The 23598-nt window shown below is 52.0% G+C and overlaps 6 protein-coding genes across 6 annotated transcripts; 2 read left to right on the plus strand and 4 right to left on the minus strand.

The window, feature by feature from the left end:
- Nucleotides 1–204: 204 nt before the first annotated feature.
- Nucleotides 205–2532, minus strand: HD553DRAFT_343571 (WSC domain-containing protein; the record flags this gene model as incomplete). The annotated part of the gene is made up of 5 exons (XM_046182888.1): nt 205–563; nt 633–894; nt 967–1335; nt 1862–1883; nt 1967–2532. 5 exons carry the CDS (start codon nt 2530–2532, stop codon nt 205–207), a joined length of 1578 nt encoding a protein of 525 aa, XP_046035091.1.
- Nucleotides 2533–3165: 633 nt separating this feature from the next.
- HD553DRAFT_67118 (uncharacterized protein) lies at nt 3166–5917 on the minus strand. Its single transcript, XM_046184405.1, has 10 exons — nt 5664–5917; nt 5015–5553; nt 4904–4949; nt 4691–4827; nt 4586–4620; nt 4182–4522; nt 4012–4120; nt 3614–3948; nt 3488–3523; nt 3166–3420 (listed from the first exon to the last, which is right to left on the minus strand). Exons 1-10 carry the CDS (start codon nt 5700–5702, stop codon nt 3370–3372), a joined length of 1668 nt encoding a protein of 555 aa, XP_046035092.1. The 5' UTR covers nt 5703–5917; the 3' UTR covers nt 3166–3369.
- A 2134-nt stretch (nt 5918–8051) lies between these two features.
- HD553DRAFT_325048 (uncharacterized protein) lies at nt 8052–8919 on the plus strand (the record flags this gene model as incomplete). Its single annotated transcript, XM_046181559.1, has 2 exons — nt 8052–8173; nt 8265–8919. The coding sequence occupies 2 exons, from the start codon at nt 8052–8054 to the stop codon at nt 8917–8919; spliced, it is 777 nt and encodes a 258-aa protein (XP_046035093.1).
- A 662-nt stretch (nt 8920–9581) lies between these two features.
- On the minus strand, nt 9582–13032 carry HD553DRAFT_314269 (transcriptional repressor TCF25-domain-containing protein). The gene is made up of 12 exons (XM_046180333.1): nt 12712–13032; nt 12527–12631; nt 12144–12397; nt 11956–12033; nt 11811–11883; nt 11372–11702; nt 11208–11297; nt 10979–11129; nt 10836–10908; nt 10468–10769; nt 9849–10401; nt 9582–9778 (listed from the first exon to the last, which is right to left on the minus strand). The coding sequence occupies exons 1-12, from the start codon at nt 12940–12942 to the stop codon at nt 9647–9649; spliced, it is 2373 nt and encodes a 790-aa protein (XP_046035094.1). The 5' UTR covers nt 12943–13032; the 3' UTR covers nt 9582–9646.
- Nucleotides 13033–14097: 1065 nt separating this feature from the next.
- Nucleotides 14098–20909, plus strand: HD553DRAFT_336137 (uncharacterized protein; the record flags this gene model as incomplete). The annotated part of the gene is given in 19 exon segments (XM_046182224.1): nt 14098–14684; nt 14736–14788; nt 15388–15446; nt 15558–15640; nt 15801–15857; nt 15932–16627; nt 16717–16794; nt 16862–16954; nt 17057–17095; nt 17163–17576; nt 17663–17743; nt 17815–17970; nt 18049–18285; nt 18376–19145; nt 19299–19336; nt 19404–19434; nt 19725–19798; nt 19818–20166; nt 20879–20909. The coding sequence occupies 19 exon segments, from the start codon at nt 14208–14210 to the stop codon at nt 20907–20909; spliced, it is 3816 nt and encodes a 1271-aa protein (XP_046035095.1). The 5' UTR covers nt 14098–14207.
- A 369-nt stretch (nt 20910–21278) lies between these two features.
- Nucleotides 21279–22886, minus strand: HD553DRAFT_325051 (uncharacterized protein; the record flags this gene model as incomplete). Its single annotated transcript, XM_046181560.1, has 2 exons — nt 21279–21959; nt 22026–22886. 2 exons carry the CDS (start codon nt 22884–22886, stop codon nt 21279–21281), a joined length of 1542 nt encoding a protein of 513 aa, XP_046035096.1.
- Nucleotides 22887–23598: the final 712 nt, after the last annotated feature.

Consider the following 23598-nt stretch of genomic DNA (forward strand, 5'->3'; position numbering starts at 1 on the left):
AAGGCCCGGGAGCGACCCCCGACGGGGGCCCCCTTGGACAGGCTGACGGGACGCAGGAATGAGGCAAGGTATGGGTAGACATCTAGATGTAATAACGGATGTAGAGCTATTACAGAGGTACTAGTTCTACATCCAAACAACAACACCGAAAAGTACCCCCGACGGGAGTCGCATACGGGAGTCGCGTACGGCGTGTCCGACGCGTCACGTGACCGCTATAACAGTGGGAGCCAGGGTGGGCTTCATAGCCTCTACAACAACAGCAACAGATGCTGATGCCTGACCCCACTGGACCCGATTCTCCCATACACCTACAGGTTCCTGATGAGCGGCTACGCTGTACGTCGCTACTGGCTGATACTGTTGACGTTCTGCAGCAGTAGCTGAACCGGAGATAATAGCTGTAGTGTCCACATTTCTGGCGTAGTCGGTGACGTCGATATACCATGGCCCCCCACATTTCTCGTCATTATTACCAGTGCAGGGAGTATTGCATTTCTCATCGTCCACCTTGGTAGCCGTGCTTGTCCATGTTCCGAATGTCCCACACCAGCATTGTTCCCCTACCGAAAAACAAACGAGAGGGGTCAGCAAAGGCTCAGTGAAGTCTAGAGGAAAACTCTTCAACTGACCATTCTCTACCCCAGCAAAATTGTAGCCTTCTTGGACACAAGCAGCGTTACAAGCTTCCTTCGTCAGCTTGTCATGAGCGATGAATGTCTTGGGACGATCAGGAAGAAGGCGGTTGTCCTCTTTGTCTAAGTAACAGCCACGCGATAACTTGACCACGTCACGCTTGGCCATAGGGCTATCTCCTTGTAATGGGGAGGCTTGGGCCATCAAGGCACAAAGGAGGGGTAAGAGACTGATGGTGGCCGTCTTCAACTTGATCATCTTTGATTATGTGGAATGATAGTGTGATGATCTACCTATCCTGTACAACATACTCTGCGAATCTCTTCTTACATACCCCCCGGCGCGATGGCGGAAACGTGAAACACCCCTAGACAACCCCCTTGGCCCCTTCAAACCACAAGCATCTCTCAGGGCCGAGGCAGGTGGAAACAAAGGATGTTTTCGAGCATCGCAAGGCTCGGCTCTGGTAGTCTCCGCGGGTGGCAACGGAGCGTTACCGCCCAAAGATGGTTCTTTGCCCGAAGCGGTGTGAGCAGAGGATGACATATTGGAATTGTCGTTGTGGGACGATTCTCCGGTGGCATCACTCAAGGGAGAATGCGTCTCGCCGTCACTGAACCGGTTAGTATGAGTGGTTTGGGGCTGTTCATCTGCGGTGAGGAGACTGGAGTCGTTCATAGACGCAGGTGGCGAAGGCATCTGACAGTTGTCCCATGAGTACGGGCTATGTCAGTACGAACGTTTGTATCGGAATAGAATTGTCGAACGATCAGAGAGTATGGGAAATGGGAAGAGTACGTACAACTTGGTATCAAATGCAAGTCCAATTGTAGCGCTTGAATGGATGATGCTGTAAAATTAGGCAAAAAGATAGACTTCATTCCACTCTTTCCTCTCGAGAAACCGTCGCCCTTTATACCTATAACCAGGAAGCATAGCCAAAGCTCTTCAGCCACACACTGGGTGATCGGTCTCGTGATCACTACCGAAGGAGTAATCCTTAGACGCAAGATACAGATCGCGTGACGAGAGCCAACGGCACGCGACAGAGCTGACATGACGATGCAATTCCATAAATCAAGCACATCATATCACGAATTCACGAAATAAAGACACTGCCACCTGGACCATACAGCTCGCACCATCAACGCAATTACTCTATCTGACTCCTGAAACACCTCGAAAGCGCCTTTCCGTGGCTGAACAGGATCAGCCTAGAACCCACTTCTTTATCTTCGAGATTCTTCCTGCCTTCACGTGATGTAACGAGTCTGACGGACGGTCAGCAACCCCTCTGGAGCTCGAACGATCCTTTTCGAGTGCGGCTAACAAAGCTGTATGGCGGCGGTCCTGGAGCACGTGTAGCCACAGCTCCAACTGTGCCAGGAAAGCGCCTTCAGACAAATTGTCCTCGTTAAGCGTGGGAATCGTCTGTTTGACGGTGTCCTCGAGGTCTATTGCCTGGAAGAGCCAACGGAGGGAAGATGACTTTTCGGATTGGGCTAATAACTCCTTGTGCTTGGTCTTGAGCAATTCGAAATGCTCTTTGTCGATTGGTGGATATCCGATCTCGTCCTCAAGGTCAGCGTTCTCCTTCATGGACGCATCTGCCCTGGAGTGCTCGTGGCTCTGTCGTGGATCATGTGACCTCTCAGACATAGGCGAACTTCTGGAAGTCAGATCCGGTATTCCGGCCTCGGAGGTTCTATCGAGACTGTAGACATCGTCTCTAGGGATCGATTCGGCATGAGACGCAGCCTTCGAATGCCCAGTGGTGATATGCGTACTTCCGGGCGATTGAGTGTAGACACTGTCCCGGTCGTCTTTGGGTTGGTTTGCCAAGAGACCCTCGGCGACTGACTGAGTTTCAGTGGACTGAGTGGAAGGTTCAGGCATGGTGTCTAAGCAAGTACAGAAGCAATATCGGATTTATTAGTAGATAGCTCTCGATTTTCGAAGAGGATTACAAGTCTTACGATTTCGAGAGAGTTTTGTGTTGGGAAAGAGCGAAACGACGAGATCGATTGATATCAGTGGCATGACAAGAAGCATACTCTCTTTCCATTTCCCTCTTCAACAATAGCCATATATACCCATTTTTGCAGGACGGATTAATGAGGAGATGCTTGGATATGTCGAGGCAATTAATCCTTACTGAACAAAGGAGCAATCACCCACTTGCTTCCGACGACTCGCTGTCCTATATGAGTAATAGCACCGCGGATGATCATCAAAGTATTTAGGAATATTGAATCTGCTGAGAGTCCCCCATCAATCCTCTTGACATCATGCGAGGCTAGCTTGGAGTTTATCTCGAGAGGCTGTTCTTCTGTCTCCAGGGCCATTCTTCCGCCTGTTGCTACCGTTCACAACGCCACCGCTGCCCGAACAGCGCGTTTCACTTCGCGCGTCCACGATCATGCGCCACCTTATATAACAAGAACCTGCCAATGGTAGAACGATATTGAACTTCACTTGCTTTAAACCCCTCGCACTACCGCAGAATCGGGTCGGATCACCCTTCAACTGCTCTGGTCATGAGTTCATGGGAATTGCGTCGCCTGGTTTGATCACCAAAATACAGAGAGAGAGGATTGCATGTGCCGTATCTTACCTACCTATTCCTTGCACCCTTGCGCATTGTACTCGAGTACAATGATGCAGCCTATCCTAGCGTTCATTCTTTGCCTTTCCTGAAACACCTTGATTCGCGTGGAGTTGCGTGGTTTGGGCTTAGCCTCGTTTGATACCAGAATGAGAGGATGCCAACAATTTGTTGAAGGCCTGGGTAGTAACAAGGATGTCAGCACGCAGTGTATGAAGCTTGTACCACTTTGCTCTAGGGACTCACCTCGTCTCGGTTGGCGACAAAGGGGAAAGTAAACTTCTGTTCAGACCAATCACCGCATCAGCACAGATCACTTGTACCAATCACCGGGCTTGCAGGCAGTAGACCGATCAGGAGTAGAAGACTTACCCCAGCTGACAAAGTCTCGATCTCTAACCCGGACGATATCGTAACCCCAAGCGTCGACTTCTGTATCTTGCCCAACCCCGAGACCTCGTCCATCGGGATCCTGACCTCTTTGCCGTCGACGATGACCCCATCCTGGTCCGGCTCGATGGCTACAGTAGCCTCCGGGGCAGGCACGATTGCGGTATTGGGGTCGGAATCGATCTGAATAGGTACTTGATCGGCGGGAATCTCCTTGGTCTTGTCCTTTTTCTTGCCAGAGATGAATGGAGCGAATCGAATACCGGTAGAGGATATGAACAGGGTTCCCGGGTTACCGTTATGATGAGACAAGTACGCTGGGATTCGCAGGTCATCATGAGCGGGCCCTTTTACCAGCTATAAAGTATCTTTGCGCTTACTCATGCTATCGGTCGTATAGGCGGTATCACGGCTCTTGGTGCGGAGGACGATTCCGCCGCCGATACCACCCAGAGACATACGTTTAGCTGCAACGACGTCAGTTGGAACCTGCGCAAGCCCAATCTGCATCAGCGACAGGACATTGTCGACGTGACGCGACCCCGCTTACTGCATCCCAGTCCTTCTCGTTCCGCAAGAACGACAAGTCCAGCGACCGTTCCCCTTGCATATACTGCCTACCCGTCTCTAGCCACTTGTGACCCTTGCTGACGGTACCCAGGTCTTGCTCGTTGACATCCGTCCAGCGACCAGCAGATTCCGCTTTGACCTCGGAAATTATCGAGCTCGTCTCGTCTGTCACAGCGGTATCAGGGTTGGTAGTGATATTCGTACTGGTACTGTCCCCCCGCGTGTGTGTCTGCGCAGGGATGTTCTTAGGCGCCTTTTGCTTTTCGGCTTCCTTCCATACTTTACCCTCGAGGCCGTACTTGCGAATTAGGTCGAGGGCGTCTAGTGAAAACGGGTGGTTGATTAGCGTGGACGGCTCTGTTTGACTTCGGATCAAATACCTACGCTCGGCGTCAGTAGGAGCATCTCCCATCATCCACCTAACAAGGCCGGAAACCCGACTGATCAGCCAGATCATCCTGTGATCGTCCGGTTCGACGGAAGACTCACGCCATGGGATCATAAACCGGTAATCGGGCGACGATCGGGATGACAAAGAACATGACCGCGAAGATGGCCAGCTCGATGACCTTGACAAAGATCCACGTCGGCGTAAAGTAAGTCGCGAACATGCCGACGACCATGCCCTGCCAGAATGCGGACGCAAAACACATATCAGCAATCAGATAAGGCAAAGGAATGTGATTTCGGGGATCGACTCACGACAGCAGCCTTGACGGACGCTTCCGGTCGTTTCCAAGCGAACAAGCTACAAGACCCCCCTCGATTAGCTTGCACGTAACCTTTCATTCCCGACCTGAACCTGCAACTCACTTCATGATCTTCTCGTGCATATCCGCCAGATCGTTCAGGACCAACTGGATCTGCGCTCCATGTTCCCTCTGAAACGTCTCCCAAGCGCTGAACAACTTGACTTTACTCCCCGTCGACGTCTTTCCCGCATGGTCTTTGAGCTTAGCTTTGCCCTTCTTCTTCAACCGAGAAGCAGCCTGAGAGGTAGCCTGGTTGATCTTTTCCGAGACGTCCCGGGTCTTGTCCAACAAGTCGACATTGTCATCATCCGAGTCGGAACTAGTATCAGAATCCGAATCGGACGATTCTTTCGTAAAGGTCGTCTTGAAGAACCCCTTCCCCGCTGGCTTGCCCTTCTTGTCCGCGTTCTTGTTCTTCTTCTTATCAGCCTTTTCCTGCTTCGCCCGCTCGATCTCTTCTTGCTTCTTGACACCCGCCAAGAGCCGTTCTTGCAATTGTTGAGCGGACTCGGGCGAGAACCTCGGTTTGAGGAGGGTATATAGAAGAACGCCGATGATGAACGGGAGAAAGGTGGATGTGAGCATCAAGATCAGATAGATCTGGAAACCCCATCCCAAAACAATCAGAGGGAGAAAAATCAGCGTCAGTCTCGATATAATGACACCTGATCACGTCACAGACTATGACCATAACGTCGACTCGTACTCACACCCATCCACTTCAAAGTCCACCCGATATCATCCCACATAACAACCCCTCCCAACCCGACCCCCAACCTCTCCCAAGGCCCAGCCCGGGCGGTCGAATATAACCGCGTCGAAGCGGATTTGAACCTGGCGATCGTAAACTCCGGCGTATTCGACGAAGTCAGGGTCGGGGTCGGGTGGATGGGGATGGGATGGGGGACGTTGAGGTGGTAAGTGAGTTTCTGAGTATGAGTATGATCACATTATCGGGGATGAATGCGACGATCAGTATGTTCCTAGGTGTTTCGGGGGGATTTGAGAGGATTAGGCGGGGACTCACGGCGAGGTAATAAGCGAACCAATCGATCTCCCCCGCATCAACCGGCTTGATCCCCCCTTCCTTCCCCTCTTCCTTCCCATCCCCATCGTCACCTTCCCCTTGCACTCTCACCTCCAAGCCCAACTCTCCCCCAACCTCAGCCGCCGCCTCTTCCCTCCTCGCGATCCCCTCCCTCTCCTCAGCATCCTTCTTCTCCGCCTCTTTCACATCCCCATGGGTTTCCAGCAACTGGGAGGAGATGGGTTTCTTCCTTGCGAACTCTGAAGGGATCGGGGCTCTTCGTGCTGGGGCGGATGTTGAAGGTTTCTTCTTCTTCGGAGTCGGGTTTAAGCGGAGAAAGTCGACGTGCTGCGTAGCGTAGCGTAGTGTGCAAGATAAGATGACCCAAGGAGACGAACCGAGTAAGCAGTCGGCGAAGGAAATAATGAGAAAAAGCTCATAAGAGATAAGAGACACCAAGTCCATCTAATCTTCCCATACGACTACATACCTTGGTGAAATTGTTCATATACCGCTTAATCTCCTCCTGCTCGACCTGTTCCCTCAAGACCTTGACGTCCTCGGTCTCCTCCTTTGATAGGTTGGCGACGGTGTTGATCCATGTTTGCGGGGAGAGCCAGTTGTTTCCCACTTCATCTTTCCTCGGGACCGAGTTGGAATTCGGTAACGATTTCGAGATTGAAGATGAAGATGAAGTGGGCTTTGGGGCTGGTTTCGAGGTTGCGGTGGACGGGTCGGTAGATTCTGTGGAGACGGTCGACCTGGTCTCTCCCGGTGTAGCCACGACGGCTGGTTCGGCGGGTACGATATCTACGACCGGAGTAGATTCGCGAGCAGTATCACCAACTACGACTTCGGCATCTATAACAATTGCAGCCTGCGAGACTTGTCGAGGAGGAAGACGAGGAGGTGCAACGGCTGCGGTAGCGGCATTGAGGGCTCCCCGCGGTGCTGTGCTCGTCCGGGGCGGTAACGGTGGCGGTCTGCCGGTGTTGTTCGACATGTCCTCTGCAAGTACTCTGTGTGGCAAGTAGTATGAGGTGAGTAGACAGGCGTGCAGACGGTAAGTCAATAATCATCTTTATACGAGCTGCAACTTATAAATTCGGTCAAAGCTGTGTCCCATTTGCTGCTCATCTGCTCACTACGTCATGGGTTAGTCGCCTCCGGAAGCTAATTTGTCTCAGAGACAACCCTCCCGGAAGCATATCTTACTAAATTAAACTCACATCGTCGTCATCGCTCATCTTCCTGCCCTGACTTGGTTTCACATCACTCGCAAGTGAAACGACCCTGTCTCGAGAACTCTACTGTAGCAGAAGGTTCACGTAGGAGTCAAGACCTCATGGCTCGGAGTTGCGGGCACCCCGGATGTGCGCTTGTCTCCGATCTTGACCCGCGGCTTGGGTACCGATCTTCCCCTTGAGGACGTCGGAGTCGATAGAGGTAACAGAAACAAAATAGCACCAGGTCAATCAGATAGCTGCGGAGGGGCAAAGGTTAGTATACCTGAGTCTCCCACTATCCATCTGAACGAACATCGACTTCACGAGCAGGGGCGCTAAAGGCCCACTTCGGCATCTCTTGACAAGCCCTACTAATGATATTCCGAATCCAGGTCACTTCTTAGAGTCACCGACGAGCTGTCCGGTCGTGATCAATCTTCAATACGTATCACCTCCATATCAACATGGTCGATTGAGATAGCCCATCCACCTCTACCGTCACGCAAAGCAGAAGTTGGGCAATTCATCGATGACGCCTGCAGGATCGCTTCACGGTATCTTGCCTCTCCTCGAGAGCTTGAAACAGCTTACCGAATCAAACGATTCGAGAACCTTGCATTACCTCATCCTTTTTGAAACAGCGTCGACACGTATTGCCTTATGATGGCGGTGGGAGGCGGTAGTTTGGAGGAATGAGTAACGCAAGGAGGGTTCCTTTATTGATAAAGGGTTAATTACAGCGAGAACCCAGTAATCAGATTCCGACCTGCCTGCGATCCTAGGCGTAAGATTCAGGTATATATGAACGTCCTTCTAGAGTTGAGAGCAGGTGAGGTAGATCCCCTATGTGTTATGCTCTTTCAACTTTTAGTACTTTACGAACCGGCGCGAACCTTTCTGCATTTGCTCCGAACATCTGTCAACAACTCCCTTCATCTGCTCATCTCCCTTCGCACGCAGACAAACTGTAAGACTTACTGATCCATCGCCGAGATCATCTTGCTGATATATGGTATACTGGTGAAGGAACAGACAGTATTTATGCGTACGCGTTCCAGTTCCAGCAAACTTCCCGATAACAGCGCCATGGAAGGGCTCGAAATGAATCCGGCCTCGAATACCGGTGGTAGTGCTCTGACCGGAGCACCTTCTGGGACATTCGAGACTGGGCAAGAATCAATGGTTACAGCTGGTTTACAAGATTTGCGTCTCTCGAATGATCCCGAGCAATCTGACGCGAGAAACTCTTCGAGAAAAGCGACGACCGGAAGCACTGCTGATTCTCAGGGGCACGGGGTCTCGGAAGATGAGACTTGCCTGAGCGAGACCTCTGAGCCCGAGGACGAAGGCTCTGAGGAGCTGGTGACTTTGACTGAACTTGGGAAACTCACGGACTGGCACAAGGAACTCGTCGGCAAAGGAGATAGTTCGAACATCGCCGAAGCCCGGAAAATCGAGGCTCACGTAGAACGCACGTGGACGACTCTTGGAAAAGGCAAGGCGAAATCCAAGCGACATAACATGTGGGAATGGGGTATTGGAATGGGATTACTTGCGATGAAGACGAATACACGCAGAGCTGAGGAAGCCGCTCGGGAGCGAGTCCAGAAGAGCGAGGAACGGTTGAACAAAGGTTCAAGGAGGTCAGATCGGCTCAAACTACAGGGGGACAGAGTATCAAGCGGCAGAGTCATGAAGAAACAGAATCAGTAGACTGCTGCCTAGTCCTTTCAAGTAGCCGGGCAACGGACTATCGAAGTCAGCTCTATGATAGATCGCATGGGTTGTTGTTCGGAACCACGTTTGTATGACTCCTGCATTAATGTTGTTGTGACGCTGCTGCTACCTAAATCTTTTATCCCATATCATGTGGAAGAAGCAATCGACAGGAAGAGTGAGGATATGAAAGGTCTGCGCTGCCCCTAAGGTTTGGGCAGGGCGTCGGCATTTACAGCCTCGGAGGAATGAAATTGGGCGGGACAGCCTCAGAGGGATTGCTCTCGGCCGGGGCGTCTTTGGCAGCTTGAACAGCCGACTTTTCCCCCACAAACTGGATGCCATCGTATTGGATCCGGATTCAACGACAACCTTGTTGGACTTTTCCCTAGCTTGCCAGCCGTCCAAGACCAGCATCGATTTGATTTGAACAGCGTGTATCCTATTATTTTCCCTTTGTCCACGTCCCGCGACAGGGAGGACATGATTCCATGCGTGAAGGGGAAGGTGATGTCCGAGTATTATGCGAACCCCAAACCATGGTGGTAAGCCGGAAGTATCGAGCAAGATCGGCAAAAGACGATAGGGAAAAATGCGCGATGCCTAGGTTATGACCTGAAACGCGGAATCAAACGAGTGATCGGAGGTCAATGAGTCGGGAGGACTTCTCTCGGAACACCTTAAAACGAATCGATTCATCTAGAGATACAGTAGTGGTCCGCTTTTACTGCGGGAATGCGCCCGGCATTACACCTTGACCTTGACCTTCCTCGACTTCCTCGTCATCCTGATCTGCCCATTCACCTTCCTCCTCGCTCATATCCTCTCCCAATTCGATCATGACTTGAAGGATCGTCTACAGGGGTGACAGCACATGTAATCAGCGTGGCCTACCATAAGTTGCACGATGAAGACGTCATACTGACCTCTTGTAGTAGCGTTTGGCGGAGATCGCTCTCGGCCCCTGCCATTTGGAACGCTTCCGAGTGAATGAGATCCGTCAACCGTTCTCGGAGTACCCGGCGAGTATGTCGGATATCGGCTCCGGGCAAGCGCGCTTGGAACAAGTCCATCAGCCTGTCGAGATAATTGTCCAGATTCGGGTCGGCAGCCGAGGTTCGCGGCGACGCTCGCACGCCCGCATAGTACGCGTTGTCATACTGCGTGATGCTCGTTGTCGGCGGAAGAGGGTCAAAGGCGTGACCCAGCTTGGCGGCGATAGGTGGAGGGATCCATCCCATATAGCTCTCGCTGAGGAAAGCGTGCCGGACGAGCCATAAAGGCATGCCTCCGGTCTCCCTAGCCCATGATGCAGGGATCCGTGATTTCGAGAGGGTGTGTTTGCCCGACTCGATGTCCTTGACGACGAAGTCGAGCTGTTGTGAGAACCAGTTGCCGATCGACGAGTCTTTCCAGAGCGGGTTGTTCCTAGCGGCGTAGATGTGAGCCAGCAAATGCATGGGTGTCTCCCAGTCCCCGCTACAGATGGGTCGATGACATCAGCAAGGGCCCCTCGATTGCGATCAATTTATCGTACCCACTCACCTATACCCGACACGCATTTGGAAGTGAGGATGGCTTCTTGCCGAACCCGAAATGTTGAATCCTGCCTTGTCCGCCAAGATGGCAACAACCTGCGGAAACGAGACGATCGCCTCTCGCAACAACGCATCTGAGGCCTTGTGATCGTCCCCCTTTTCTTGCATTCTCAGTGCGAGCGCTCGGTTCAGGTTGATCCCAGGCAGATGCTCGACGTCGAACGCCGACCCGATCTCTTGTATCCAATCCAGGTTGCCAGACTTGATGGCCAGAAAGTCGAGCCACAAGAAAGCTCCGTGGGGATCGTTCTGCCGCGAAACCCATTAAAGCAGATTAGCAAAGCTGTCCTCGCTTGAGCGGTGCAGATGCCTCACTTCTGGGTCCAGGGACAGCAATGCCTTGGCGTACGAGAACGCCGTCTGCCACAGTCCCCGCCTCGCCAGATGCCTATGAGTCAGTTCCACAGAACTATAATCAGCCTCTTCGTTTGCCTGTTTTCATGCGCATCGGGACTCACGAGACGAGCCGATGAAGCGCGAGAAACATCGGTCTGTTCTCGACTCTATCAAAGTCCAGCCGACACGTCCCGTTCATAGCGAACCCAGGGGCGAGACATCGATCGTAGGCAAAGAGGGCCCTCTCGCAGTGATCGGCGGCAGCTCCGATATCTGCAAGACAAGACAACGCACGGTACCTCGGACGGATCAGCGGGGTGTGGTATGATTTCGCTTGACGCGTGGACTCGCCTCCTTGTTGGTTGTAGATCGCCGACATCTGGAGCAGCGTGTCGATTTGCCAATTGTAGACCGACAACAACGCCTGCAGCTGGTTCGGGTCTGCACACAACACCAGAACAAGACCTTCAGCATGACAGCCACAATATATCCAGCACCGAAAAGAAACGACTCACCATGACTCCTGACCGCTCCCAAGAACTGCGTATGGACCTGTCTCCACCCCGCATCATGTTCAAACGTAAACCACCGTTCACCCTCCAACTTTCCCAAAGCCGTCCCAGACCCCGAGCCCTTCGCAGACCCATCCAGTTCCCTGCGTTTCAACAACTCGAGAACCTCTTCCAGATCCAGCTGTCTCATGCTCAAACCTCCAAACCCGGACTGGACAGGCCAGGTAGATTTTGGATGAGGAACGAGGACAGTCCGGATCTTGGATATGTAGTTCTGGAAGAGTTTTTGTTGGCGGGATTGTTTGGTCGATTGACCTTGTTGAGCCGAGGCGACCTAAAAAACACCGCCAGAGCGTTCGCCGATGATCGTATTGTGAGCCTATGTTGCCCTTGCATGACAGGTCCATTCCAGCTTATGAACTGGAACCAGAGTGTGGCTTACCACCTTTGCCCCGAAGAACCGTTTCAGCTCGGCCTCCGAATCCAAGCTCTTCGTATCTACGGCCAACAAGTTCCTACCCGAAAACCGATCAACATTCCGATGGCCAGGCTCCTGAGAGAATATATACTGAGGTGGTTCTACTCACTTGCGCTTGACACTCTCCTCATTGACAGGTCGTTTCCTCGCACTCGTCTCGCCTTGAGTGGTAGCTTTATCTTTCGGACTACAAGTCCCCATATCATCAAACAACCCAAGAACACAATAATGTTATCAGCCATCATCTCTCCCCTTGAATCTCGCAGACATATCGAGGTCGATTGAATTCGGACTTACTCGAGCCCCAACGATTTTAACGCCAGATCAATCTCGTCCAACCCGCCCTCAACAGACCCAGCCTTCTTCTTGTTCTTCTTCTTGCTCTTCCCTGACCCTGATGTCGACCCGGGGGTCCCTGTAGCTGTTGCTGTGGTTGTTGACTGGGTGTGATGGGGAGGCGGGGTTTCTGTGTTCCCGACTTCTTCCCCCAGATCATCGTTATCGGGTGCCGGGGCGGATTTGGATTTCTTCTTTTTCTTCTTTTTCGATGACTGTAGTGTAGCGTTGAGGGATCGGTGAGAGGGCATGTTGAACGGGATAAACGGTAAATAGTACGTTAGAATCTCAGCCAAGCTTCGTTCAAGCCTCAAAAGCGCTCTTTCGAGCGGTATGAGACTGACCTTCGTCACGGTGGGCTGCTCGACCTGTTCTTCCTTTTCAGCCTCGTTGGGCTCATCTTCATCGAGCTCTTCTTCTTCATCCTCCTCATCCTCCCCAGCGTTCAGCTAAGAAGTTGAAACGTATCATCGATCAGCCTTTGAACTATACATAACCGTATCTTCAGACTCTCAGAAACCTGACTCACAGCAGCGAAAGGGTTCAAGACCTTCCCCCCGCTCTTCCGCGTCGGTTGTTCTTCTTCTACCTCGCTTTCAGCCTCATCGTCTTCTTCTTTCTGTTCGTCCAGTCTAGGTTCGGCGGGTTGCTCGTCATGCTCCTCCTCGTCCAGGTCAGGGCGGACCGAAGCCTGAGCTCGTTGCAGCTCAGCGAGCTCTTCCGCTTCGCGCTGTTGACGCTTGTTCAGGCGTTTAGACATGGCTTTTATGTTGAACTATCTTTCCTGCCTTTCAACTTGGTGATGGTTGCTGCCGAAGTCAATGAAGGGCTGTAGAGGTTTGACTGCAGCTGCACCGACGTTTGACTGTGACATGCTTGATGACGATCGATCGAAATCGATACTAATCCGACTTCAGAACGCATAAAACGGTATATCAGTAGTATACGTCATCGCTACTAGCTACCAGTTGTTAGCGAGCGCGGTGGTGGCAAAGGAACGCCATATCGAGGCTATGACTTTCGAGGATCATGGAGCTGGATGTCAGAGACCACGTGGTCTGTCAGATCCGACTGGCATAAGTATTGTTTCAAGGGCGTCTCAAGAATGATCCTATCAGAATTCTCGCATACAGTGTCTTGATCGCATTCCGCCGCCGCTGATGCTATTAGCTAGTCTCGTTCCCAGGTCTTACTCTCGCTCACGAGGCGTAGTGAAACGCCCCAAATTCATCTGTGATCCCACTTTCTCAGAGCTCAGTATCGGACGGAAGTGCCAGATCCACTGTATGTCCGTGAATATTACCAGTCATAAAGTCTTGCCGCCCACATTTCGTCGTAGCCGGAGCGGTAATCGCATACAGATCACGAAGGACCAATAATCAGAAGGAGAATCAACTGCACAGAGTGGTCCAAGCCTGCGGTACTGTAGGAAGCTGACTTTGAAGCTTGCTTTGGAGACCTTTCGTGACATACCGTATCTATTCGAACGCTTGCCAAGAGGCATGCCGCACAAGAACAAATTATCGTAAGGAAAGAAGCAAAGCCGACATACTGTACAGCGGTAATTGAGATCAAAGCTTTTCATAAGTGAGAAAGGCGACAAACGTCAGCAGCAACAGCGACAGCGACAGCAGATGGGCCGAGACGCCATGATCATACACTACATTCCGATTATCTCAACGGCACTCGTTTCGAATGACACCGTCGCTGATGACAGCCCGACTTCGTCGGGACCTGCTGAGCCGAGACGTCGTCTCCACGGGCCGCTGCTGAAACGGTTCGACACCGCCAATCCATAGGCTCCATATGAGGATGAGGCCACGTCTTGGACTACAAGAGTATGTGATTGGATCTGAAGCTGTCCATCCGAAGTACACGGACGAAAATGGATTATAAAGCATATTTGACAGATGTGTGCGTGGTTTTTCTATTCATATACTGACACTCGTAAGCCCCCGCGTTATATTATTATTGGTCAACATCTCCACGCTTTCGCGCAAGAGGCCGCCCAGACTGCGCCAGAGAATGGCCTCACTCGGCCAAGACTTGAACGGTATCATCGACAAACCGGAACCTAGCTCAAAGAGGAGCTTGGAGCTGGACGACCTCGAACGCCGCAGCCCCTTCTCGACGAGCAACGCCGACGACTTCGAACGTTCCACCCGCTTCTCGAAAACGAATGCGGACCGCTTCTCGAAGAGGAACGCTGACGACCTGGAACGCTTTAGCGGCTTCTTGAAGAGGAACACCGACGACCTGGAACGTTCCAGACGCTTCTCAAAGAGGAACGCGGACGATACACAGGTCGATATGGAGGTCGACGGACAAAATTGCACAATCCGACAAGGTGTCGAGGTGGTCAAACTTGATCTCGAGAACCTTCCTGCTCAGCCAGATTTGCCGGTGCACACAGACAGGATCCCCTTCGACTGCATTACAGTGGACGATCAGAAGACCATCCCCATGAATGGTTTCAGCGCGCTTCCGTTTAAGGGCCTGATCGTTTGCAACTCGCTATTGATATTGAAATAATTGATATTGGAACGCCAATAGTACAGACCACTATTTTCGCCTAATTTCAATATCATTTCAATAGGTCGCGATCGGTTAGCCACCTGGTGACGCGATCGGTTGGGTATCTATTGGAATGGAAGTATTTCACCATCCGCGTCGCCTGCCGTAATATTTCGGGCTGGTTTCAGCCTCTAACGAACAACCTTGAAGTTAACTATCGTTCTGTTTCAGAAGAATTCCGATATCTTACGATTTCTGCCCAATCCCCTCCTTTCTGCGCTGTCCTCCGATTTCGGAAGATATCGGTCAACTTCTGGGGCCTGACCAAATCATTCTATGACCACCCAGCCGAACGATAAGGCTCGCTTAGCGGGCGTCTCCCCCGTTTCACGACCAAATTAGCCATCACGGCCTTGTCGCATAGAAGCCTGAGCACGATACAGTTTCGACGACCGGTTAGACATCGATAGAATTGTTCTTTTGACCTCGGGCATCACTGATTTAGAATCAAAGGAACCCCGACCATCATCAAACGCGTCCAATCTCATCAAACAACAACAAACGCGCTATGTTTCATCAATTCTCATCAGACAACAACACATCGCGTCGTCATTGTGCAAGGACCTCTGACCTCTAACCGAACCATCAAAACAAATCTGTAGCGATAACAGACACGTCGCGTCGTGTGTAGGATAATACATAACCCTCTGGTCCCCCCCCCTGCGTACTTCGAATTCCCCTTTTCCCAAAGTCTGCTATTCAAATCAACCTTTCGCGAAACCTCTTCTTCCTTCACAACTTCTTGATCCCCCTTCACTTTTCGACCTTCACCTCACCTCTTTTCCCTTCCCGACACTTCAGTTCTCTTCCCCTACGTCATGCCCAAGGCACCCAAGGAACCCAAGAGCCGACAGTCGTCGAAACCCCCAGGCTCCGCTCCTAGAGTAAGTACAACTCGTTCTTGCTCTTGATCTCGCAAGTTTCTTAGCTCATCCGAAATCTACCGTTTTCGTAGAACACACGAGTAAGGACCTCTTCTTGTGCTCCACTTCCTTCGACATGCCAGCTAATCCTATTTCTTCCGATTTCGGAAAAAATCTGTAGGCCTCGACTCGCGCTGAGAGGATCGGGACTGGCGAGGATCGACAGGCTGCGAGTAGTGTGAGTACTATCAAGTTCCGCACGACGAGAATACCACTGAAAAGGACTTGCTTTTTATTTATTTTCTTTCGTAGTCCGCAAGTGTTCCTGCCCTCCCCGGACTCCAATCTTCTTCCTCTCAACCCCAACCACGGCAATCGTTTTTGTCCGGTCTCTTTCAAGGATCGTTATCTCCTCCCCCGGCTCTATCAACCTCCAACACCGCTCCAATCAACTCGCAAGCTCAACCAGCTTCGTCCTCCCTCCCCGCATCGACATCAGCGACTCTTCCAGCTCGACCGGCTCCTCGTCCGCGCCCCGACGCCGACAGACCTGATGTTCGCGCTCCTCCCCAAGACGATCTCCTCGCGAATCCGTTTCTCGATCGTGATCTCAATCCGCGTCAAGTCGAAGCCGACTGGGACGCAAGGATCGCTGCATACGGTATCGGCGATGATGCAGAACAAGGAGGTCTCGGGGATGTTTTGGGCGGGGGTTTGTTGGGAAGTGACGAACGGATGGAGGGGATGGAGTTCCTTTTGACAAGCCAAGAACGAGAGGAACGCGAACGTCAAGCCCGGGGCAGTGAAAAAGACGAGAGCGAAGTGGAGGACGAGGAAGACGATCCGATGGATGGTACGGTGTCGGCTCAAAGGTCTCAACAGGCCAAACTTCCTACCCCTCAACCTCCGGCCGGCTTGCAGATGCCTGCAGGATCTATCCCGGTCGCTACCTCCGCCGCCAGGACCATGGTTCCACCTCCAGCCTCATCTTCGGCTGGGCCCGCTACTGTCAGTCTGCTCGATCGTCATTTGCATTCGCACTCGATTCGACTCGATCACTAATTTCCTTTTTCTTCCGATTTCTGTCTTTATCGTAGCCCGCCTCAAAATCCTCTCGACAACGAGCAACACAAGGTGTCACACCTGCGGTTCGTTTAGTGCTGGACTGGCCTATCGTACGTGTCGCTTGAAACAATATGCGCTCCTGATCAACGTTGACTCATCATCGTTGGTATAACATAGTTGCAATATCAAGATTACGAGTACAACCTGAACGAGGAGCCTCATCTCCTTGCCGGCATTTTGAACGAGTTGCCCGATAATTCTGAGGCCACTGTAAGTCTATTTTCGTTAGCAATTCAGTTGCAAACTTCATCCGTACTTTTCCGATTTCGGAAGAAATCTGTTCGCTCATAACTTGTGTATCACATTGAACAGGATTCAAACCAACGTCAAGTAGCTTGGGACGAATGGGAGGTAAGTTCATTCGGAGCATAGCTTTTTCTGTATCGCGTACTGCCTGCTGATTATTCAACACGATCAGATCGGACAAACCATCGCCAACCTCGACCGGACAATGCCCGACCAGATCAGGGAGGGTTTACGAATTCTCGGCGAACGCAGACAGCGTGATCGGCAGGAAAGACACAGGAATGCGCAAGCACGAGAAAACGAGCGACTCGCTCAACTCATCCGAACTGTTGCTCCGGCCGCGCCTGCCACCACCACGTCTCGACCGGCTACGGAGTCAGGCGCTCGCAGCGATGCCCTCGACCCCGCCGGATTACCACTCGATCGACCCAGCCGGGCAGATCGAGGACGAGAGGCGACGATCGAGGTGAAGACCGAGGGCGTCAAAAGAGAACGGATGGCTATGCCACCAACTCCTCCGCTGCGACGTCGAAACCTCCAACAGCAGCGGGATGATGCTGAGTTTGTTCCTCGACCGGTTCGCCCAGTAAGTCCCTGTCCTGGCCTATGGCCTATCCTGCCTTTTTCTTTCTCGTCTAACCTTTCATTTTTCATTATTATCATTATTTTCAGGAGCAAGAGAACGAGGAAGCTACGCGTGGCCGTCGTCACGAGATCTTCATGGAAGCGGCGGACCTGGGCAGCGACGAGGAGGTGAGACTTAGCTTGTAGAACGAACACCCTGTCGAGGAAATCGGCTGATAGATATCTGCGCCTTACTTTAGATACGCATCGTCGAGCCTCCCGCACCGGCACCGGCGCCGGCCGCGCTCGAGCGAAGGATCGTGGTCGCCCCCAACCTCGCCGTTAGACGTTTGCCGTCGCGATCCCAATATCCCGAGCTCTTCGTTCAAGTGGGCGAGAACACCACCTGGACCTACGTGAGTTGCATTTTCATGTCGGCAGAAATCTTCCGAAATCGGAGATTAATCTTTGTCAATTTCTCTTTCGTCCAACAGATCCTCGACGTCGACGATCACCCTCAGGATATCATCGACCGCCTCAAGCTGGCCACAAGGACATCGGACCCCAAGGAGCAGAAGAGAATTCTCGAGGGAATGTTCCTCGGCAAGCACTCCGCCCCTGCCAATGTCATCAAAGCTCGCCAGAATTGGCTTGAGTCACACGGCATCGATATCCACGGTCCCGGCTGGAACAACACTATGCGCAAGAAGTTCGGTCTGGTGACGTCCACCGTGAGTCTTTACTGTGTTCGAATCGAGTGAATCCGAGCAACAGCGTTACTGACAAAATCTCACGATATCTTCCGAAATCGGAAAATACAGGGCCATGCCATCGCCTCCGCCATCGCCAAGAACAAGAAGGGTACGAACAAGGACCCCTTGAACGATCCTCCCTGCGTCCAATGCCAGCGACGGTTCAACGAAGGCGAACTGGATAAAAGGAGTGCGCCTTGTCGGTCTCGATCTTGGAAACACGGCTGCACAAACTGTGTCACGTTCGGGCAGCACAACGCCTGCTCGTTGAAAGACTCCAATCAAGCAACCGTCTACGAGCAATACGCTCTTTTGGTCACGAAGCAGGCCGAGTCGTTGTTGAATTTCAACATCGCTCGTACCGCCGAGACTCTCCGAGCAGCCCACGCTGGGTTCGCCGGAGCTTTCACCGCCTCCCAACAGATGCAGTTGGCAATGGTGCAGCTCCTCGAGGTCCTTGCGCCCGGTCTGGTGCAGCGCGGAGTTGACGTCCTCAACAATCAGGACGTTCCTCGAGACGACACGACCCCGGCCGGCCGACACATGATGGCGACGTACAGGCGAGCCATGGTGTACGACGAAACGACTCGGGAGTTCGATCGCGACGCCGGCAACCCGCCGCCTCAGCACCCGACCCTGGAGACGTTGGTCCAGCATAGCTTCCACGAGTCGCCAATGGCTCAGCGACGCCAGCACCAGGCCAACGTCCGGGCTCGGATCACTGGGGCCGACGACGATTCGGACAGGTCGCCATCTCCGTCTGATCCGTCTGACGCCATGGCCGAGGCTCGTCGTGCCGCTCGAGAAGCTCGACGACGACAAGAGGAGCGTCAAAGGCGGTCCGGCGACCAAGCTGGCAAGAACAAGGGCAAGAGGCGGGACGACCAACGATGAAAGCTTCCAAAATCGGAAGATTTCTGCTCGCGACGGTTCTGGTGGGGCTTCGACTCTTTTTTTTTTTCATTTTCATTTCATTTTTTAATAACGAACAGATACACGGATACGAGGAATACGGACTGCAATTTTAATGGTTAGTACGATCGAGGCGTGGTGTTTTCGGAGGGTTTCACCACGCATATACATATGCTGTGAAATAGAAAAAATCCTCTATATACAAGTCGTGTCGTTGTAAGCCTTTTTTTTTTCTATATCATGTGATGCAGGCATCCGACTACCTTGATCTTCGCGATTGTCCAAGTTTGACCTATGATCCTAAGAGCTGATAAACTGTGTATGAGCACACGGCAACAAGATTAACATCACCGATTGAGTTACCGAAATCTTCCGATTTCGTAAGATTTTGGATGAAACAGGAATCAGGTGGAATTGATTCTCGGGTGACGACGTTTACCGATGGCGAGGAGTCTCACCTTCACCCTGACTGAAGAAGTGGTCTGGATGTGCTTCGTTTTCAACAGTCGAGTCATTCACCCGACAAGGGGCCTCACACTCATCCTCATTTTCCACACGTCAACCGATCATGAGGTCACTCGTAAGTGATCGCGACCTAGATGACAAGATCGAGATCATCATGTTTTTGGAGCTGTATCAGGCTCTGGAACGCGGAGACAGAAGACGAGATCGACAGCCTCGACAGCCTTACTCGATCTCCTCATTAAGTGGGGCTCAATACGTCCAGGATCACCTTGTCCATCCTCGCCGATGCCAAGACGCCTGCGGTATGACTCGCCATGGGTTCAAGAAACTCTTAGCCACTCTGACCGACAAGGGACTTTTGGAGCCATCGAAACATGTCTCAGCTCAGGAGATACTTGGAATCGGTCTGCATGTGTTCAGGCATGCAGCCGGACACAGACAGGCTGGTATCACCTTCAATCGGAGTCAAGAGACGATCAGCAAGTGAGTTGGAGAGTTAACAAGAGACGAAACATGTCCGGTTGAAATTCTCCAATTATTTCCGATTTCTTCCGATTTCGGGTTATGCTGCAGGGCTGTGCACAAAGTCTTGAATGCGCTCTGCGACAAAGATTTCTACTTTGAGATGGTCAAATGGCCTCCTGCCCACGCTCCCAAACACCGTAAACTTAGATACAAGCAGAATCGACCGTTTTCTGATGCGATTGGAGCGATCGACGGAACGCATATCCCCTGCCACCCGCCTGAGGAACGCGCAGGTCATTTCAGAAATCGGAAAGGAACCCTCTCCTTCAATGTTTTGGCTATATGCGATTTCGACCTTCGCTTTACGTATGTGCTATCAGGAGCCGAGGGATGTGAGCCAGACAGCTCTGTGTTCCAACTTGCCCGATCGCAATACGATCTCAAGATCCCTGACGGCAAATACGTTCTGGGCGATGCTGGATACGCTTTGCGAGACGGCGTCTTGACTCCTCATATCGGTTCGAAGTACCATCTTCAACAGTGGCGTCGGCTCAACAGGGAGCCCGGCACTGAGAAGGACCTGTACAATTTCCGGCATTCAAGTTTGAGGATGTGTATCGAGCGTATCTTTGGGGTCATGAAGAGTCGGTACAAGGCGAGTAAAGCTACTGGATGATCTCTCAGTCATGTGAAGTTTGCCGAATGATTCAGTTTTCAATGTGTTTCGCAGATCCTTGTTGCTGGATCTCATTACTCCATAGACGATCAAGCGCATTTGATCTATGCTTTGTGCGCTCTGCACAACTTCACGATGGCAAACAAGGCGTCAGAGGAGGAAATTCCGAGGGACCTCGTAGCCTCGAACTGTGACAACGACGATGGAGGGAACGATGGAGGACAATCCGTAGTTGCACCTAGTACCGTTCGTGGGAGAGTCGATCAGCACATGGTCAACCTACGAGAGAAAATCACAGCGGAATTGTTTGCAAACAGGGACGACGATTGAAAAAGGAGGACAGGTACGCCAGCCGATTTCTTCCGATTTCGGAAGAACCATGTTGTCAACCGAATTCTTCCGATTTCGTACAGAAAAAGAGACCGGAAGCCATCTGCTTGTACAACTACCAGTTTTACCAGTTTCCATATTGACCCAAGCCGTCCAAGTCCTCCCGCTCATCATCTTCATCCTCTATCGAACCGGCGGCGTCATCGTCATCATCATGCCGATTGGACGGCTCATCGACGGGTGGAGGTACCCTGTCAATTTTAAGGTACCCAAACGCCCACCGCTGTCGTTCGGCTGGCGACATGCCAAGGTAGAACTCGCATTTCGATGGACTCTCCATCATGGCATTGGTGATTTCGAAGTCTTCCCTGGCGGTCAGCCCCCATCGAACTTTGTCCATGGACAGAAGTTTGGCCGCCTTCTCACCAACAGAGGGGGGACGACTGTTTTGAAACAGTTGTACCATCGCTTCAAGCGAGGACTTCTGTTCTTGAGATTGTTGTTCACGCAAGGATTCTTGGCGCCTGCGTTTTCTTCGGCTAGCTTGGCTCTGCGGGGTACTAGAGGCTAGGGATCTCTTGCGACTACCAGTGGATCTTTCCGGCGTTTGAGACGGATTCTCATTCTCCCCGCCTGAACTCTCCCCCTCGTCGCTTTGCTGTGCGTTCCGAGCTACCGCTGAAGGGCGGCTACCTGGCTTCTTGACAGTCTCGCGAGTTGCACCTCTCCCTCCTCGATACTTGTCCCATAGCTCGTAAATGGGCCAAGGTTCTTTACACTTCTCATAAAGTGGTCGGTCATCGCCCTGAAACCAAGAACATCGGATCAATACTCCGAAATCGGACGAAATCGGAAGGAGGCGTTGACTCACTAGCGTAGCCAACCATGCTTCCCAAATTGGAGGCTCTGCATGCGCCTGGCCCGTCTTCCGATCGAAGTGCCAACCACTCTTCCCACTCTTGCCAGCAATGACTCGGCGAGGTATATACTGCTCCTTATTGACTTCCGCAACTTTGTTCCGCACTTTACTGACAGTCAAACCGAGGTTGTGAACCCCCTTCGAAATAGCCAGGTCGTTGAGAGCGGACACAATCTCTTCCCACTGCGCTCGAGCGAGGTTGCCGTCGTTGTTCTTAGCATTCGTGGCCACTCGCTGACCCGCTAGCTCTGCCGCTAGGCGTTCCATCAGCCAGGGCATATTGTTCCACCGGATGTTGCTCGCAGGTAGTGGGGCGGGTGTCTTGTCCAGCAAGGGGGTGGCAGGTTCTGAAACGTCCGGGGATCCAATCCTTGAACGTTGACTACCAACTGCAATCGTGGGAGGTTGGGTGTAGAAACCTTGTGAATTGTCGACGTCCCTCCCTCCAATTGAGGGGAACGGCTGAGAGTTTCGGCTCGATTGGCTCTCTGCCACCCAATTGGAAGAGGCTTGTCGAGAGAATCGACGAGTCCCGTTGGGTGGCTCGCCTAGCTGTGTCTCATGATACGAAATCGGATCGGGGTCATATGATCCGATTTCGGAAGAATTCTGCAGATATGGGCCGGCTGATGACAAGGCATTCCGCCAGTTTTCTACAGGTGCGAATTGATGTCCCACCGCGGTGTTTTGCGATGGTATGTTGTGTATCGGATTGGAGCTAGGATGGCGGGACTGAGGCCGGGAAGGAGAAGGAAAGCCCATAGCAGGCTGGCTACTGTAGCCGCGTGTATCATTGTACTGGTGGGGATCCATGCTACGCGGGGGAGAGGTCTGTGTATACGAACGACTACAAGGCGATCAGCGACGGGTTTGCAATTGCGCTGATCCTTTCATGATATGGTCACCGAGGCCGATGACCATGAATATGTCTTCCGATTTCGTAAGATTTCGGAAGATGACGGCAAAGCCTTGTTTCCGCATCAAAATCGGTGCTGAACGGTGCCTGAAAATTGCTAGGCGGGATCAATACCGAATTGGACGTGTTGAAATCTTTCAATACCAATTTCAACAGCCAACCGATTAGGCCTTTTTGGAAAATCAAGAAGGGGGATCATCACGCCGTGATGATAAAACCCGTTTCTGGTGATATATCATTTCATTACCAATAACAATTTTGACAAACGGCGCAAACGATCAGGCCCTAAGCCGCAAGCGCTACCATGATTTATAGCGTATATGCGTTTTCAGGTCGATACACAGACGCGATAAAGACAAAGAGCAGCCCAGGCTGGAGGTCGAATCACCTCATCTAAGATCTCTGATCTCTGATCATCAATTCATCAACGACCTGGACATCGACCATATGGTTGGGTATCGTCTTCAAGGATGGGACCAAGATACGCCCATGCCTGTCGCTCCCTATCCGACCCGGCCGACTCCGACTGATCCACTGTGAAGCTCGAAGAAGAGGTAGGACCCGACGCGATTTGTATACTCGCCACCGGGGCTCGACCTCTGATCAAAA

Source organism: Filobasidium floriforme, assembly GCF_021052385.1.
Source record: "Filobasidium floriforme strain CBS 6241 chromosome Unknown HD553scaffold_16, whole genome shotgun sequence".
In the NCBI taxonomy this organism is placed as follows: Eukaryota; Fungi; Basidiomycota; class Tremellomycetes; order Filobasidiales; family Filobasidiaceae; genus Filobasidium; species Filobasidium floriforme.